The sequence below is a fragment of the Thrips palmi genome, unplaced genomic scaffold (assembly GCF_012932325.1).
Source record: "Thrips palmi isolate BJ-2018 unplaced genomic scaffold, TpBJ-2018v1 HiC_scaffold_10, whole genome shotgun sequence".
In the NCBI taxonomy this organism is placed as follows: domain Eukaryota; kingdom Metazoa; phylum Arthropoda; class Insecta; order Thysanoptera; family Thripidae; genus Thrips; species Thrips palmi.
The window spans coordinates 2,412,879-2,432,025 of NW_023144621.1; the positions used below are offsets into that span (position 1 = coordinate 2,412,879).

At 43.1% G+C, this 19,147-nt stretch overlaps 1 protein-coding gene across 1 annotated transcript; it reads left to right on the forward strand.

Moving 5' to 3' along the window:
- Positions 1–12,837: 12,837 nt before the first annotated feature.
- Positions 12,838–18,473, forward strand: LOC117654362. The gene is made up of 4 exons (XM_034400963.1): positions 12,838–12,940; positions 17,551–17,706; positions 18,069–18,224; positions 18,333–18,473. Exons 1-4 carry the CDS (start codon positions 12,848–12,850, stop codon positions 18,471–18,473), a joined length of 546 nt encoding a protein of 181 aa, XP_034256854.1. The 5' UTR covers positions 12,838–12,847.
- The last annotated feature ends 674 nt before the right edge of the window (positions 18,474–19,147 follow it).

Below are 19,147 nucleotides of genomic sequence, written 5' to 3' on the forward strand. Positions count from 1 at the left end.
GAGTATCTTGGGGCAGTCATACCTGCTGACTTGGGGCGGCGGGAAATGGTGCTGCAGAGGGTCCGGCGTGGTCAGCGGGCGGTGCACTCCTTGGTGCCGGCGCTACAGCGACACCCCCTTCCCCGCCCGGTTGTGGACAGGCTGTTCAGCAGGATCGTGATGCCCTCCTTAGCGTACTCTTTATGCACTGCAGGTTCAACCCAGCAGCAGCGCACGACGCTGCGGAGGCGCTCGGCGCTGATGAGGACGACGCTGCTGAACACGGCCCGTGGGCCCCGTGGTGGACAACCTGTTCCGCTACCTGGTGATCGCAGAAGGTTCTCCCTGTCGGCGGTGGTGCGGCAGCAGCGGATGCGGTTTCTCTGTCACGCATTGAGGCGACCACCGGGACATCCCCTTCGGCTGGCTCTGGGCCTGGATCTGGGGCGGCGGAAGGTCGGAAGGCCGGCGCACACGTTCCGGAAGACGGTGGAGGAGCACGTCAACAAACTTGGAGTGCCGGAGCAGGGATGGGAGCAGCTTGCCCAGGATCGCGCCGAGGCGGCCCGGTTCATTGATGAAGCTCAGGAGGGCTACGTGTCGTCGGACGAAGAGCGGGAGAGAAGAAGGGGAAGGGGTGATGGGGGTGGTGGGGAGGGGGGGTAGGGAAGGGTGGAGTGTTGCCTGGTAGAGGGATGCTGGCAGGGGAGGGTAAACGCTTTATGCATGGTGTGCTGCATTGTGGGGCATGTACTGCAACGCTTGTAACTATGTGTGAGGATGCGCATGGGGCGAATCCAGGTCAACTTGAACGGGGTTTGACCCCGACCCCCTCAGAACTTGCTCCAAACAGTCTTAATTCATTGGTCTATACCTAAAACCACCCCAAAAAAAATTTGGTTGAAAAATATTAACATTTGGCTGAGCTGTGGCACTTTTTGTTTTTTGGTCAATTTTAGTGAAATTAGTACAATGAAAATTTGAAAAAACAATTTTTTCTCGAAATGGGTATTTTTGAGGCCTGATTTGTTTGATATGAGTTGTCTTATGATAGACCAATGCAATTCCGGTCATAGACCCCACCTCACTCAATTTGCACTGAAGGCTGAAGAATTTCTAGTAATTTTACCTAAAAATCAAAATATTAAACCTTGCCCCACCTTTCAAAATTCATTTCTATGCATGAAAATCTACCTTGGGGCCCTGGCAACAACATATAAAAAATCTGGGATGGAGTTTTTCATTTTAAGGAAATCGTTCCAGAAAGCGCTACTTTTGACTTGTCAATTTAGCTAAAACGCATGAAATTTCACCAAATATAAAGTACGATGAGGTCAATCTTGCTATTTCAGCCTCTTTGGGCAGTATCAGAGGCCAATGGAGTTTGAGGGGAGTAAAAAAGAACATATATAAAATTTGCACGTGTACTACGAACACCAACTTCTGACAGCTTTTGAATAGGAAGCCCAAGAAAATATAATCCGTAATAATCAAGTGGATCTGGGGGAGTTGTTAATCGACTTTTACCATTTACTTCTGCTGTCTGTCTCATTTTAGTCCACTTCTGTCCTGTCGTTTGTGTCTGGAAAGAATGCCAATTCTTATTGTTGAGCCTCCAAATCAGTTTGGTGATGGAACCCAAACAGCCAACTCAACTCGAGACGGAACCAACCATATAGAGTAACTCCAGCCCATGGTGGAACGAAATCCGGGCTTGGGTCACGGAATCGGTTCAAGCTTTGTTGGTTCAATTGATACCAGTAGGACATATCAACCCCAGGTGCAAAGTTGGCTAGCTCCAAAAGCACTTGAGATGTCTACATTTTTATAAATTTAACAAAGTTAGCGGAAAAATGTCGTTTTCTGATTTTTTGATAACAAAGTTGTTTTTTTTTCAGTTCTAGCTTGTGTTTCCTTTTCCTGCCTACCCTTTATTTAGATAAAATCATGACTAGTCAGAACTGTAGAAACAACTTTAACTATCTAATAATCAGAAAGCGTCATTTTCCCGCTAAATTAGTCAAATACAGCAAAAGGTAGATATCTCAAGTGTTCTTTGAGCTAGCCAACTATGCACCTAGGGTTGATATGTCATACTGGTACCTATTGAACCAACAAAGCTTGAACCGATTCCGTGACCCAAGCCCGGATTTCGTTCCACCATGGGCTGGAGTTACTCTATATGGTTGGTTCCGTCTCGAGTTGAGTTGGCTGTTTGGGTTCCATCACCAAACTGATTTGGACGCTCAACAATAAGAATTGGCATTCTCTCCAGACACAAACGACAGGACAGAAGTGGACTAAAATGAGACAGACAGCAGAAGTAAAAGGTAAAAATCGATTAACAACTCCCCCAGATCCACTTGATTATTACGGATTATATTTTCTTGGGCTTCCTATTCAAAAGCTGTCAGAAGTTGGTGTTCGTAGTACACGTGCAAATTTTATATATGTTCTTTTTTACTCCCCTCAAACTCCATTGGCCTCTGATACTGCCCAAAGAGGCTAAAATAGCAAGATTGACCTCATCGTACTTTATATTTGGTGAAATTTCATGTGTTTTAGCTAAATCGACAAGTCAAAAGTAGCGCTTTCTGGAACGATTTCCTTAAAATGAAAAACTCCATCCCAAATTTTTTGTATGTTGTTGCCAGGGCCCCAAGGTAGATTTTCATGCATAGAAATGAATTTTGAAAGGTGGGGCAAGGTTTAATATTTTGATTTTTAGGTAAAATTACTAGAAATTCTTCAGCCTTCAGTGCAAATTGAGTGAGGTGGGGTCTATGACCGGAATTGCATTGGTCTATCATAAGACAACTTATATCAAACAAATCAGGCCTCAAAAATACCCATTTCGAGAAAAAATTGTTTTTTCAAATTTTCATTGTACTAATTTCACTAAAATTGACCAAAAAACAAAAAGTGCCACAGCTCAGCCAAATGTTAATATTTTTCAACCAAATTTTTTTTGGGGTGGTTTTAGGTATAGACCAATGAATTAAGACTGTTTGGAGCAAGTTCTGAGGGGGTCGGGGTCAAACCCCGTTCAAGTTGACCTGGATTCGCCCATGGCGACTGGTAATTAAAGGAAGTGTGATTGGAGCTACTGTCTACTGAATTTCCTTTAGAAAACCCTCACGCCCTGAGTGCTGGTGGAGCGAAAGCTGCAAAGGCTGCTCACTCGCTGTGCGCTGTAGCGCGGCGGGGCCCCCCAAAGTGACGCCGGGCTCCGGGTTACGCAAACGGGGGTGGGTGCGGCAAGGTTCTAGGTTGTGGGGCTGGGTCCCGAGCCGTCGGAATCCGGAGTCGGTCGTAACGGCCCTGCTCAGTCTCACTAATCAATCAATCAATCAATCAATAAAACAATTTTGTTGTTGTTGTGATTCAGTTAGCACTAGGACCACTTCGCTCCACCTCGCGACTTGCAGTGCTCATGTTTCTCGAACAAGACTCACCTGCGTTTCGAAACCATCCCTCCCGAGTTTATGAAGTTTGTCAAACCAACCGTCGTGGTGTTGATACGTTGTAAGGGAGAACTATTACACAGAATTGAAGAAAACATGACTAGAAAACCATAGCCTTTTGAAACAAGCCAAACAAGTCAACGTCAGCAACAATGGAGGGGCCGTTTTAATGCGCGACTGCTGAGCTTCGCGATTTTCGAAAGGGCGCAGACGCTGAGAAACTAGTTGCCAACCCGTGAAAATTAATTTACTGCCTTCTTTCTGCTAAGAACATTTTAATAGTGACGGACTTTAAAGATGTTCCATTGTCAGAATACTGCGGAATACATTAGCATTGGAATTTTTTGAATTTACCAGCATTTTGATTTCTATTTATTGTCAAGTTTAAATTTCGACGGGTGGCACATCGACCACATTGGTACCACTGCCATTGGTAGTCCCCTGAGCCACAACTTCACAACACCACTTCTTTTCTTTCTCCACACTCTTCCACAATAATCAAATTAACTTCGTGACTCCTAGGATTTCTTGAAATCGTATTTTTTTAACTTGTTGTCATCTTAAGGATCCGGGCCCCTTCGAACAGGCTGCGGCACGGGCTCTCATGGTCCCACGCCGCCCCTGGCCGGGCGAACGGTTTTTAATTTTCAAAATTTCAACATCTATTTCTTGCCGTGCATTTCGAAACTTATAAAATATGACCTGAGCAAAAAAAAATTCATAAAATGTTTGTGGTCAGAAATTTAATTTTAAGGCCATTTTGCTTTATTGGTTTTCGCCGTATTTCAATTGGTTTAGGCGCTACGGCTGTTTCTAATTTAAATATATCTAAGGAAATCTTATTGATTGAAGAGGCTCATATCAGCTTAACCAGTCGAGATATCGAAAAAGACTTCGGAACCAATCTTGATTCAAATTTAATTTAGGACATAATACGTTTTAAGAAATTTTTTGCTACTGCAGTTTTTGGGCGAAAAAGAATGAACGTGTCCCACTTTTGGGGACTTTGTCCCACTTTAGGAGACTTTGGCTCCTAAATTGGGACACGGTTTTTGCTGCTCCTACTGGAGCCCCATGGGCTGAATTTTTTTTTGTTTTCGGTGAAAGATGTGTTTTGACATGAAGATTCTGAAATCCCCGGCGATTTTCGGTGTCATCGTTATTCTGTGAATAACAGACGATTTTCCGTAGAAATCGTCCCACTTTAAGGGACTTGACGGTAGTGTGAGACTGCCTCACACTTGCATTGGCCGTGTAATCAGTAATCCTGTGTACACTCCTGAGGTGAGTGGTGGACCCGATCGGTAGACGAACAGATGCACAGCTCAGCCTTCCAGTTTAAATACGCGAGACTTTTGATTCTCGTCAAATCTGGTCAAATCAAATTTGGTTCTCACCGAGTAATGGTAATCCACAGAATGCGAAACCATTTTTGTTTCGCCAAATTTTGGTCATCAGCCTTGCCACTTAATTTTCAGTGCCCAGCTCGCAGTTGCCTACCTTCACGGTATTGGTCGTAGATCGACTCTGAGAGCACCACACTGAGAATGAAAAAGTCATGCCCAATACCCGCACGGCAAAAGTACCGCCTGGGATTCCCAGGCGGTGCCTGGAAAATAGGCCCTTTTCCCCATGATGCGCCTGGGAATCCCAGGCGGTGCTTTTGCCGTGCGGGCGATGTATACTTTATCACCCAAATTTGGGCGAGGTATACTTTATTACCCAAATTCGGGCGAGGATTGTTTCCTCGCCCAAATTGGGGTGAGGAAGGGTTTATCAGCTACCTACATGGCTCCATAGTTCTATGACCCGCAAATTTGGGCGAGGAAACCTTCCTCACCCAAATTTGGGTGATTAAGAATTCCTCGCCCAAAATTTCAGTCATTGTCATGACTCTTTCATTCTCAGTGAACGTGTTCCTTAGTTAATTTTGCATGGCAGAGTCAATTTTTAGCCGCCTTGATCAAAAATTACGTCCCATCTTAAAACTGCTCAAAATACCCAGCTTTTTGGCGACAAATAAAAAGTTAGGTGTAACTCAGCCAAGAAGGCTCCGATCCACCAAATAAATTATTTTTGGACAACTATTAAGGTCAGCAATCCCGTGGAAATCTAAAGGGGTCACTGTAAGGACCTGTCCTTATTAAATGAATTTCTGGGTGTATCGTAACTCCCTAATGCAATTGTATAGAGCTATGAGATTGAGTTCGACAGCGCCGAGTGTATCTACGACCACAACTACTTCGGCGAGGGCACAGGCATGTTCTTGCGTCCAAAGGACAAGTCCGGGCACTCGCAGATCTCCTCTGTCAAGGACATTATAAAGGAACTGCCAAACGACACCATGGTGAGTGCGTGTTAGATCTTACACTCTAAATGTCTCACAATGAAATTTGACCTATGTTATTCGTAAGTTACAGTGAATTCGGCGCAAGCATAATACGAAGGAATATTCCTTCCTTAATGCGAATCTTTTCAGCTTTTTCATTGTAAGATACGAAGAAAAACCTTCGTATTATGCTTGCGCCATTTCCGTCGTCTTATGGGAAATTTCTTCGTAAGACATTTAGAGTGAACCGGTCCTTCGCTCTCCTTGCGCAAGTGTACTAGTTTCGGGCTAGTGAGACTTCGGGTCAATAGGAATACGGCGACATTCGTTAAAATGCGACTTGGTATGATAAGCGTTTCGGGTTAGTGGGTATCAATTTTCAAATAAACAAGTCAATCGATTTTTTTGTCCTAAATCGATTTTTTAAGGTGTTGAATTGGTTTTTCGATTTCCGAGTCTCCCTTTCTAAATTAATTGCGTTTTTTTTTTTTTTTTTTTTGGCTGAGCGTTAGCGAAGCCCTTCCCGTGTTTGGGGGCGCCGAAAGGCGGCTGGTCGTGCGTCTGTCCTCCGGGTGGTCCGTGGTGTCCAAAACAACAAAAGCGTCCAGAGACACAGTGACGTTAGGTTGGCCAGCGAGACCGTAACCCCGTAGCAGTTTCTGTGAGCTCATGCCAGTTTCTGTGACTACCAAATACTGGCGGTTTCTGTGCCGTACCGTAACGGATTCTGCCATTTCAATTAACTTAGCAAATTCACCACAGTTTGATTTCTGTGAGAGCGCCGAATAAGAGAACACTGAAAATCAAATAGTGATACACACTGCAGGAAATAACCACAACAAAAGTACACAAATTTCTGGCAAATTTTTTATCAGGAATTTAGTGTACTTTCAAAGTACAACAATTGTTGTACAAAGTACAATGGAACCGGCATGAGGAGTGCTGTGTCAGTCCAGGGCTCGTTGTGGTTTGTACAATTCTCGTTGTACTTTCTACAATCCCTGTTGTACTTTTTTTGTACAGTTTCTGTTGTACTTTTGTGGTACTATCTACACTTTTTCTTGCAGTGCATCATACTCTCTGATGGGTGAGACAGAACAGTCTCACCGAAAAAGGGTGTTACTAAAATGTCGTAACATGAAACAATGTTCGCTAAGGGTTAAGGGTTGCAAGTACTTCCAAATGCATAGTCGAGAAGCTACAAAAATAACGCGTATCCTTTTGTAAAGAAGTCATTAGGTTTGGGTTATGCATAACTTTGAGGGGGGGGGGGGTTAGGGTGGGGTGAAAGAGTGCACAAGGGTTACTCCGGGAGACACGCGGAATCCGACCGCCCCGAGTGGAGGGTCGTGGGCTACCCACCGCGGCCGGAGGATTGATAGTCCGGACCTTAGTGTCGCATACTGGGACCCACCTTGCAAAATGTGATACCGGGATGCCACTTGGCACACTTGTTATTGGCTGAGCGATAGCGAAGCCTGTTACTCCAGTGGGGTTGAAAAATTTTTCCTGTCTGTCTGTCTGTCTGTCTGCGTGTGTGTGTACACTACTCCTCCTGAACGGCTCGGCCGATCTGGCTGAGATTTTGCAGGCTTACTAGGTATGTTCTTGGCTCAGCACACGCGAAATTTCACCATCCTAGCTGAACTGGTTTGGTTTTTAAAGCCGAAAAACACTTAAAAAACGGCGAAAAATCGAGTTTTCTGTAGGCAAATCGCCTCTGTCTTGAAGAAAGGGGGGTCTGGGGGCCCCCCAGCCAGGACAAGTGAAAAAGCTACAAGGGTCAAGATCGCGTTATCTGCAGATGAAGCAACTCCATCTAGAATGAAGGGGGGTCTGGGGGGTGGGGCCCCCCAGCATGCAACAAGTTAGGAAAATCGACGATGGAGAAGCCATTGCCTGCCGAAGGCAGGCTAGCGCCGCAGGCCAAGGTAGGTGCGCCAGGCGCGGATTGGAGAAACAGGCAGCGAGACATCGCGAAGCCTGTTACGACAAGACGCGGTCTGGCGTAAACCTACCTTGTACTAACCTCAAGGATCATTTTCAGAGGTGGAGCGACATCAACAGCTCCGGCCGAGGCGTCGCGCCCGGTAGGTAGGCCAGGGTTGTAACCATGGACTACGTACCGGCGCGACACATTTTGGATGACAGTGAGACATTAAAGTATGAGGCATTTTTTTTAAGAAGTCCGATCGTGGAACACGACCGATGCCGATTTCCTCCATTTTTTGGTCAAAGGTAGTCCTTGTGGGTCTAAGAAAGGCCACAAATTTTTTGGGCCGAAATATGCACCGTTCAGATTCTATGGGCAATTTTCATTTTCTCTGACAACTTTTCACATAATATGGCCAAAATTGAAAAATCACCTTTCTGAGGCCTCTATGCACTCGATTGAGCTCAAAATGTGGTATCTTATGTAAAATCACGCGAGGAACACGAATCCGGTGCCCGTTTGTTGATAGGACAACCCAAACAGATGTTATGACTGTTTTTCAGGTTTTGTAGTGGTTTTTACTTTTCTTGGGGTTTTGGTGTTCGGCATCGATTTTCGCCAATCCGATGAGTGGATTTTATAGATAAAGGACCAATCTATCATACTACGAGATAAAAAGTTTGTGTATGCCGCGTGAAAAGCAGTGGCGCTGCAAAAATTGAAAAACCGTCATTTCTGGGTAGTTTTAGATCAGATAAGCCACCTTTCGCGTGACCGTCTCCGCCCCATATTCAGTCTAAATATTGTCCCAAGTGATGTCAGAGTTGGTGTGAAATTTCACCGCTGTAGCTCAAGTAGTTTGGAAATGGCAGCTGTCTAAAGTTTTGCAATCACGTAAGGCATTTACTTTAAGTAGAATTGCGGTAAATGTGAAGACTTGTCACAGATCGGGTAATAAATGAGATAGATGAGTGCGTCAAAGTTCTCTAAGCGTAATTTTGGACAAGGAATCCGATTTTGCTGGTACGAAGAGCCTAGGCGAACTCTGAAGTTGGAAAAAAAAGCCATTTTTATGTGGTTTGCATGAAAACGTAGTTTTAGAGTACACCTAGGGCCTTCGTACCGGCGAAATCGGATTCCTTGTCCAAAATTACGCCTAGAGAACTTTGACGCACTCATCTATCTCATTTATTACCCGATCTGTGACAAGTCTTCACATTTACCGCAATTCTACTTAAAGTAAATGCCTTACGTGATTGCAAAACTTTAGAAAGCTGCCATTTCCAAACTACTTGAGCTACAGCGGTGAAATTTCACACCAACTCTGACATCACTTGGGACAATATTTAGACTGAATATGGGGCGGAGACGGTCACTCGAAAGGTGGCTTAGCTGATCTAAAACTACCCAGAAATGACGGTTTTTCAATTTTTGCAGCGCCACTGCATTTCACGCGGCGTACACAAACTTTTTATCTCGTAGTATGATAGATTGGTCCTTTATCTATAAAATCCACTCATCGGATTGGCGAAAATCGATGCCGAACACCAAAACCCCAAGAAAAGTAAAAACCACTACAAAACCTAAAAAACAGTCATAACATCTGTTTGGGTTGTCCTATCAACAAACGGGCACCGGATTCGTGTTCCTCGCGTGATTTTACATAAGATACCACATTTTGAGCTCAATCGAGTGCATAGAGGCCTCAGAAAGATGATTATTCAATTTTGGCCATATTATGTGAAAAGTTGTCAGAGAAAACGAAAATTGCCCATAGAATCTGAACGGTGCATATTTCGGCCCAAAAAATTTGTGGCCTTTCTTAGACCCACAAGGACTACCTTTGACCAAAAAATAGAGGAAATTGGCATCGGTCGTGTTCCACGATCGGACTTCTTAAAAAAAATGCCTCTATGCGTTTGTTCAACAGATGGATACAAGTCTTTACGAGATGCACCAGAAGAGGTACATTCAAAGCTTCATCAAGTACCGCACCAACATGTGTGACTACTTACGCAAGGAGAATAGGCCCATATTTAGAAATTTGAAGACATATTACAAGTTCCCTCCCTCATGTCCGCTTGTGGTGAGTTGAAATGAAGGAGTGCGTGGTACAAGTTAAACATAACGAAAACTTCAAAAAAATTCAGAAGTTTTGTAGAAACACGATGATCTTTCTTTCGCAGGGTTATTACAAGTATGACAATCGAAGGTTCGAAGACCTTCAACCACCAATTTTTCCTGGTCCAGACAATTGGAAGATAGTCATCGGCATGACTTCCGAGGGAAAGTCTTTGATAAAGGAAACGATCACGTTTCACATTGAACGGCTCAAGAATAAAGGCGGTCATTGAAAGCTATATTACCATTAAATTGGCTGAGCGACAGCGAAGTGGGGGGGGGGGGGGTTAAATTCTTTACTCTTAAAACCTTACGAAAAATCGATGAATTTTGACCAAACATATAACACACTAAATATACTTAGTAGTACGAAGGAATAGTTTGTAAATTACGAAGTATTTTCTTCGTAAGCTTATGTATGCTCAAAATACTTTGTTATACAAACTACTTTTCTTTGTAAGGCCCAAAATAGTTTGTAAGGTTTCCCCAGTGTTTACCTGTGTGCCCCTCTCTTTGACGCGTCACGGTACTGACGACAGATGTTAATAAATTACAATATAATTTATCGATCTTGACCCATGATGGTTCGCGTATGAAGTTTGGTCTATGAAGCTGGCCTATGGAGTTCGGATTATTGAGGTCGCACTATGGAGCGGGGACTATAGAGATTGGACTATGGAGCCTGGACCATGTAATACAGGTATTGGGGGGGGGGTTGCATCTCAAGCGTTCCGATTTCCCAACAGGGTGCTTCGCTCCGCTCAGCAAACAAGCTAGTTTTCTGGCCTCGTCTCAAACTTCCAGGCTACTGGATACGGATGTTGTTGTCCGTAATACAAAGGTTTTGATGTCCGTAATTTACAGGTAATTTCGTCGTTACATACGGATTCCCAAATCTTTTACGGACAAAAACATCCGTATGGGGTCAAACAAGGGGTTTGGGGCGGAATTTCGCGTTTTAGTAAAAAAACAAACTGAACCTTAGGAGGCTTACACTGGGACTTCAGCATTCTGATTCTTAAAGAGGGCGTTTTTCTGTAGATTTTGAGCTGTCTAGGAGCCCTCAAAATTGGGGGAAAAGTCTTTCTTTTTCGTATTTTTGGCATTTGACCCACTTTGAGTCACCCGAGGTCAATTTCGACGGCAGATTTAGATTCCTCGTTTAGTTTTGAGTGGAAGGTGCAAGTTTGAAAGAAGTCTGGTGATTAGAAAGGAATTGTAGCCGTTTTCGTAAAAGCCTACACTATTTGGCTGAGCGATAGCGAAGCCCGTTACTCCAGTGCGGTTGAAAAGTTTTGTCTGTCTGTCTGTCTGTCTGTGTGTGAGTGTGTGTGTACACTACTCCTCCTGAACAGCTCGGCCGATCTGGCTGAGATTTTGCAGGCTTATTAGGTATGTTCTTGGCTCGGCACAAGCGAAATCTCACTATCCTAGCTCAACTGGTTCAGTTTTTATAGCCGAAAAACACCTAAAAACGGCGAAAAATCGAGTTTTCTGCAGGTAGATTACCTCTGTCTTGAAGAAAGGGGGGTCTGGGCGCGGCCCCCCAGCCTCGACAAGTTAGAAAAATACAAGGGTCAAGATCGTGTTATTTATAGATGAAGCAACTCTACCTAGAATTAAGGGGGGTCTGGGGCGCCAGTATGCAACACGTAAGGAGTAACCGACGATGGATAAGCCAATGCCTGCCGAAGGCAGGCTAGCGCCGCAGGCCAAGGTAGGTACGCCAGGCGCGGATTGGAGGAACAGGCCGCGAGACATCGCGAAGCCTGTTACGACAAGACGCGGTCTGGCGTGAACCTACCTTGTTTAAGTAAAAATGAAAAGATGCGTTTACAGCCAAACTATGCATCGTAGAGGTCTAATTTTATGATGGACGACTTATCTGAAGGTACGTAACATTTGATCAAAATTTGGAGTAAATCGGTGGAGGTCGATGTAACGGGATGTAAAAGTAGGATGGAATGACCCCGAACCAAACCCGCTCCTGTGCATGAAGTAATGCTGACCCTATTCAGGGTTCCCTATTCATCTTTTCATTTTTACTTAAAATAGTGTAGGCTTTTACGAAAACAGCTACAATTTCTTTCTAATCACCAGACTTCTTTCAAACTTGCACCTTCCACTCAAAACTAAGTAGGTAATCATCCATGTAAGTTTCACCAGGATCGGTGGCAGTCGTGTTTTTGAGCTTGCTGATTCCACAAAGAATTACCCAAGGGCTGCGCACCCATGCACACCTCGGGCTGAGTGAACACCTTATGATACCATATGGAAACGGAAAATATGGTATTTAAACAAATCCCCGGACTGGAATTCAAAGTACAAAAGTAAGAAATAAAACAGGCTCCGCGCAGACGCACGCTGCCTCAGAGTGGAGGGGGGACGTCAGCGCATGCTCAGAAGCGGTTTTAGTACTTTTGCTCTTCTATTTCCGGTCCACGGATTCGTTAAAATGCCCCAGAGAAATCGCACTGAGTATGTAATTAACGCGGTGGAGGAAGTTGGATGATTTACAGACCTCGTCCACAGTGTATATCCCCCCTCGATCGTTCCAACCTCCGCGCTCTTCTTGAATTCGGCGCGAAGGTGAAGCACCCTATTTTGCCCGTTCCAGGAACTGTTTCGGGAGAAGACACTTTAACCAAAGCGAGCGCTTGGAAAAGAAGATTAATTATTGAACATACTGCTCTTCAACGACCGTGGCTGTAACGTCACACACGTCGGACAACACCCGAAACCTTGCCGGATTTCATTCTGGATGTCAGCCGGACGAGTCCGGTGGAACCGTTTTCGGACAGAGCCGCCGTGTTTTGTGAGCCTCTCTTTTTCATATGGGTCAATTTAAGATTTTTGCTAACCATGAAGTTAAGATCTTATTCTTGAACATGTGACAGTCCGGATGACGAAAGCATGGCGAAAAACGAATGCTCGTGTGAATCTCCGTTCTCTTGTGTGCATGTCCCGTGGTTTGGAACACGCCATCACAAACAGTAGCTGCATTCCCGCGGCACCGGCAGGATGCGGTCGCCTTTGGGGCCCTGGCGGCCCCGCTGCGTCGCTCTCCTTCTCGTGCTGGCCGAACTATTGATCCAGCTCCACGCTGCAAACAGGGTAACCAACTGCCACCCACCATATGAAAAGCAGGAAAAAAATCATTCCATTCTTCGATTTGATTGTGACGATACAGACTACCAATTCAGACCAAAACATGTATTTCTGCCCAAAAAATTAATCAAATTTAATTGTTCTTGCGAAAAATAATATTGACAGCCTCCTGGTGACGGTGGAATTTTTGGGAAATTGACCTGACCGGCATAAATTCTTGTTAGTCAAAGTCCAAAGAACAATCGTAAGTGACTGATTTCAGTTTCCGGCACTTCCAGAATATCAAATTTTCAACTTTGGCATTTTTAAAATACCAAAGATTTCTCCTTTTTTTTTTTAAATACAAATTTCAAAACGATACTTTGTGGAATGTGCAAAAACTGTCACTTACGATTCTTCCCTATAACCTACTGAGTCAGTGAAGAAATATCATTGACGACACTTCAAACTGTATGCGCACAGGACCATTCAAATGTTAAAAAAAATGTCTTCGGAGGAAAGGGCGTTTAAAGGGGGTTACCTCACCAGATATACATTCCCACCAGATCACTGTTAAAAAAAATCTGAAAATTCAGACTACTTTTGTCAGACTTGGTGGTCTGAATCTATTTTTCAGACTTGTTTCAGACTGCTTGTCTGAAAATTTGCCTTCCGGTATAAAAATTGCGACCTGATCGTCTCAAACCTGAATTCAGACCAGCGCAGTCTAAAAATTTTAGATGGTTAAGTCTGAAAATTCAGCCCAAACCCCAAGATTTCGTTTGTCCGCTAGATGGCGCGCATGTTGGGAACATACCTATTCTGTTTAAAAGGCTTCTAATGTGAAAAATATTGGTTAAAAATTCCAAATTGATAGGACTTAATCGGCCATATGAGAACCATTCTCTGCCGCAAGATTTATCTCCCAAATATGGGTGGAAGTTGAACAATCCACATTCAAATTTACCTCTCGGGGGTGGCTCCGTGTCGCCTTTTCCCTTGGGTGCCACAGGCCGGCCTCTCGAGAGTCGGGGAAAAGGACAGAGGACCTTCTCCCTCATCACAATTTTTACTCAATGTTGTCCTCTCTGGAGGTTCACACACCCTAAATTCTTTCTATGTCATATTGAATAGTCACAAACCCTTAAAGTTCACAATCTTCGTACAGGACTAAATTTTCAGACCCCAAAACTCTTAAATGTAAGACTCTCGAGTTCTGAATTTTCAGACCATCTAAATGGTCTAAATTTTCAGACCTCAAGTCTGTTAATAACTTCTTACCAATTTGGTCTGAATTTTCAGACTTTTTTTTTAACAGTGATATAATCCCGCCAGATATAAATCTCACCAGATATACAGGAATTAATTTTATTTTTAAAAACGCATATTCGCACGAAATAAAACCCACACTACAAACCTAACTGTCTACTAAAAACACACTTACCAATGCATGCTTGCGAGCACACATTAAAAACGCATGCTTGGCCAAGTACACACTTACAAATGCATGCTTGCAAGTACCGTCAAGTCCCCTAAAGTGGGACGTTTTTTACGGAAATCGTCTGTTATTCACAGAATAACGATGACACCGAAAATCGCCGGGGACTTAAGAATCCTCATGTCAAAACACGTCTTTTACCGAAAACAAAAAAAATTTTCAGCCCATGGGGCTCCAGTAGGAGCAGCAAGAACCGTGTCCCAATTTAGGAGCCAAAGTCTCCTAAAGTGGGACGAAGTCCCCTAAAGTGGGACACGTTCACTCTTTTTTGCCTTAAAACTGCAGAAGCAAAAAATTTCATAAAATGTATTATGTTCTAAATTTAATTTGGAGCACGATTGGTTCTGAAGTCCTTTTCGATATCTCGAATGGTTAAGCAGATATGAGCCTCTTCAATCAATAAGATTTCCTTAGATATTTTAAAATTTGAAACCACCGTAACGCCTAAACCAATTGAAATACGGCGAAAACCAATAAAAAAAAATGGCCTTAAAATTTTAAATTTTTGACCAAAAACATTTTATGAAATTTTTTGCTCAGGTCGTATTTTATAAGTTTCGAAATGCACGGCAAGAATTAGAGGTTGAAATTTTGAAATTTGAAAACCGTTCGCCCTGCAGCCTTATCTAAAACATTTTTTTTTTAAAAAATATTTTTACGCAAGGTTTGTTTTATGGTCGATAACGATATCTTTTCGGTTAAGCCAAGAGGAAGCATTTGCTTTCAAACATTAACTAAATTTTGTGCTGGCTTAAAGCGTACCGAACCGTACTTGCGCGACTGCTTGGGCCTCCAAAACCCACCTGGCAACCTAATATAGGCCAGGCGGCGTTTGTAGGACGCTGGAGGTGAAAGCAACTCCTCTGAATCGGTCAAAACATTAAAAAAAACGAAGAAAATTCATGTGTCCCACTTTGCAGCCCCTTCGAAGATTGCTTCCCACCGTAAAACGAAGCATCGGAAAAAATTTTCTAAAGTGCATCTTGTAGATAAAAGAACGCGCTACAACATGTCTGAAGTCTAGAATGGTCCGAGCATCAACGGCTCGAAGCCCCGAATCCGCGCTAGACGTCTCAAAAAACTTCTCTTTTTTTCTGCATCAAATTCCAATTTTCAAATTTTTTTAGGGAGGGGGTATGAGCGGGAACAAAACACTCTCTGCGGATATGGTCTCGGAGGGGGCCTACCGTCTCAAAAAAATTTCTTACCTCGCAAAAAATCCACGCGTTGGCCGTTTACAGCCTAAAATAGGGAAAATAGTCAAAATGTCCCACTTTAGAGTTCGTGTCCACATTTAGGGGACTTGACGGTACTCACAAACGCATGCTTGACGCATGGAGTTACACGGCGTCAAGCATGCGTTTGTAAGTGTGTACTTGCAAGCATGCATTTGTAAGTGTGTACTTGCAAGCATGCATTTGTAAGTGTGTACTTGCAAGCATGCATTTGTAAGTGTGTACTTGCAAGCATGCATTTGTAAGTGTGTATGTACTTAGTAGACAGTTAGGTTTGCAGAGCACCAGATATACACGAATTAATATTTTAAAATTAACCGTCTCATCAGATATAATACCCACAAAATATAATGACCATTAAATATAATGCTCACCAGGTATAACAATAAAAACAAATCATATGCAATGCAGGTTAGCATGTTAGCAGAACTGCAGTTTATATGTATGGAACGGGCATCTGAAGTGCTCTACTTTGCAAAGTCAACTCTGTTTAGATTGAACTCACTTGCATACTCTTTTTGGCGTGTACTCAAGAGAACAGTCCCACGCAGTCTCAGCTGAATTTGTTTTCAAAGGGAACTACGTTAAGTGCTTACTGATCTGAGCACACTCACACTCTCATTGGAGTGTACTCAGCGGAGCTCGTTAAAGTGTGCTCAGCCGTGTTCACTCTCACTGGATTTTACTTGTGAGTACACGTCAAATAGAGTATAAACCCTTTTGGGGGGAAACCCCCAAAAAAAAACCAACGGGGGTTTTTCCGGGGAAAAAAGTTTGGGGGCAGAAAGGGGTAAAAGGTTGCGGTTTTTGGCCGGGGTTTTTCCCGAAAGGGAAAAAGGCCAAAACCCCCGAAAAACCGCTGAAAATTTATATTTAATTTTAAAAAAATAATTGCTGCAAAATTCTGGTGGGATTTAAATATTCGTGCGGTTTTTTTATTGCTTAAACTATAAAAAATTTTACTGCCATAGACTGGACTCCAATTTATTCCAAGTTAGAGGTTTTAGGGGGTTATTTGGTGGTTTACTGAGAATTTATTTTGCGATACCAAAAAGTTTAAAGTTGGTGACGATTTTTTTTTTCCCCATTGGACAGCCAACAAAACCCTTTCCTTCGGAAAATTTAATTTTGTTTGGAAAAGGTTGTTGGAATTTTTTTCACTTTTTGGAAATTTTCATTTTTCAGGATTTTGAGTTTGAGAAAAAATGTTCATTTAATTTTGGCAAGGCTTTGTAAGAAGGGAAAATTTAAAAAACTTGTAAAAAAATCAACCAAAATTTTGGTACCAAAATTTTTAGAACAAGTTTTTTAGAAAAACTTCTCCAGAAAAAAAGTTGGGTGCCTAAATTTTCTTAATTAATGAAAATTTAAAACCTAAACAGGGCCGGAATTTTTGAAAAATGAATTAAGTTTCATTTAAGTATTAAGATGAGCATTTTACGTCAAAATAGTATGCGCAAGAAGATTTTTTGAGATACTGCTGTACAAAGCCAAAACAGTCCAAAAAAAGGCAATTCGACTGGGTTCAAGGCCTGGCATATGCCTTCAAAAATCAAATCTTAGTCTCTTTGAAGTAAGATTTCATATTCCCAACAAATTATGACAGTGCGGTTCATTTTGAAAATGGCAAGATTTTCACCAAGAACCTCCCCTTGATGGCAAAATGGACGATTTGACTAAAATGTCGGGAATGCAGGGGTGTACGAAAAGATCTATTTAACGGACTTCCTGGTCCCGGATAGTCGAAGTCCCGACAGATCCTGAAAGAGGAAGGTCCAAAGGACCATTTTCCACCCAAAACTCAGGTCATTTAATTTTACTGAACTTCTTCATTTTTTCCTCTATCCCTGGCCTTAAATGAATCTACTCTGAGTGTATCTTAACTCCTAAATGCAATTGTATAGAGCTATGAGGTTGAGTTCGACAGCGCCGAGTGTATCTACGACGACACCTACTTCGGCGAGGGCACGGGCACGTTCTTGCGTCCAAAGGACAAGTCCGGGCACTCGCAGATCTCCTCTGTCAAGGACATTATAAAGGAACTGCCAAACAACACCATGGTAAGTGCGTGTTAGGTTGGTGAGGCCCGCCCGCACTAGCTCTGATATTGAAAATGTCTAGACCACGTTTGGCCACGGTAGGTGTGGTCTAGACCACGTTTGGTGTAGTCTTTCCAAACAATGACCACACTAAACGTGGTTTAGACCACAGCAACTGATGCGGTCAAAATGGCACCTATTTGACCACACCAGTACACGGCAAAAACGGTTCCTGGTTTTCCCAGGAACCCCCTGGAAATCGCCTATGTCTTCTCCATAGGGCTCCTGGGAAAACCAGGTACCGTTTTTACCGTGTAGGTGTGGTCTCGACCACGTTTGGTTTTTCAATGAGTGAGATTTGAGAGTATGCGTTTGTTCAACAGATAGATACAAGTCTTTACGAGATGCACCAGAAGAGGTACATTCAAAGCTTCATCAAGTACCGCACCAACCTGTGTGACTACTTACGCAAGGAGAATAGGCCCATATTTAGAAGTTTCAAGACATATTACAAGTTCCCTCCCTCATGTCCGCTTGTGGTGAGTTTAAATTAATGAAGGAATGCGTGGTACACATAAAACATTGCGAAAACTAAAAAAAAAAAAATATTCTGAAGTTTTAAAGAAACGATGTTTTTTCTTTCGCAGGGTTATTACAAGTATGACAATCGAAGGTTCGAAGATCTTCAGCCGCCAATTTTGCCTGGTCCTGAAAAGTTGGAAGATAGTTATCCACGCTACTTCCGAAGGAAAGTCTTTGATGAAGGAAACGGTCACGTTTCACATTGAACGGCTCAAGAGTAAAGGCGGTCATTGAAAGCTATATTACCATTAAATTGGCTGAGCGACAGCGAAGTCTGTTATTCGGGTGGGGTTAAAAATCATTGCCTGTTTGTCCGTAATTACAAAATAATGTATCGATCTTGACCTATGATGGTTCGCGTATCAAGTTTGGGCAATGAAGCTGTACTATGGAGCGTGGACCATGTAATACAGGTATTTAGGTGGGTGGGGGGTGGGGGAGCATTTCAAGCGTTCAGGTCCCCCAGCGTGCTTCGCTCTGCAAAGAAGCTACTTTTCTGGCCAAGCGGTTTTGGGCGGAATTTCGCCTTTTAGTAAAAAAAACTGAACCTTAGGAGGCTTATACTGGGACTTCTGCATTCTGATTAGGGCGTTTTTCTGAAGATTTTGAGCTGTCTAGGAGCCCTGTAAGTGTTGGGGCAAATGTCATTTTTTTTCGTTTTTTTTAGCATTTGACCAACTTTGGGTCACCCTAGGTCAATTCCGACGGCAGATTTAGATTCCTCGTTTAATTTTGAGTGAGGGTGTCTGGTTTTAACGTAGTCTGGTGATTAGAAAGGAATTTGTAACCGTTTTCGTAAAAGCCTACACTAATTTAAGTAAAAATGGTAGAAATGAAAAAAAAATGCGCCTACAGCCAAACCATGCATCGTAGAAGTCTA

Bases quoted from the DNA above. Each gene is read 5' to 3' on its own strand.
- LOC117654362 (XM_034400963.1), top strand. From the start codon at position 12,848: ATGCGGTCGCCTTTGGGGCCCTGGCGGCCCCGCTGCGTCGCTCTCCTT. The intron at 12,941-17,550 runs GTAACCAACTGC...GCAATTGTATAG, and splicing joins AGCTCCACGCTGCAAACAGG to AGCTATGAGGTTGAGTTCGA. The intron at 18,225-18,332 runs GTGAGTTTAAAT...TTTCTTTCGCAG, and splicing joins CTCCCTCATGTCCGCTTGTG to GGTTATTACAAGTATGACAA.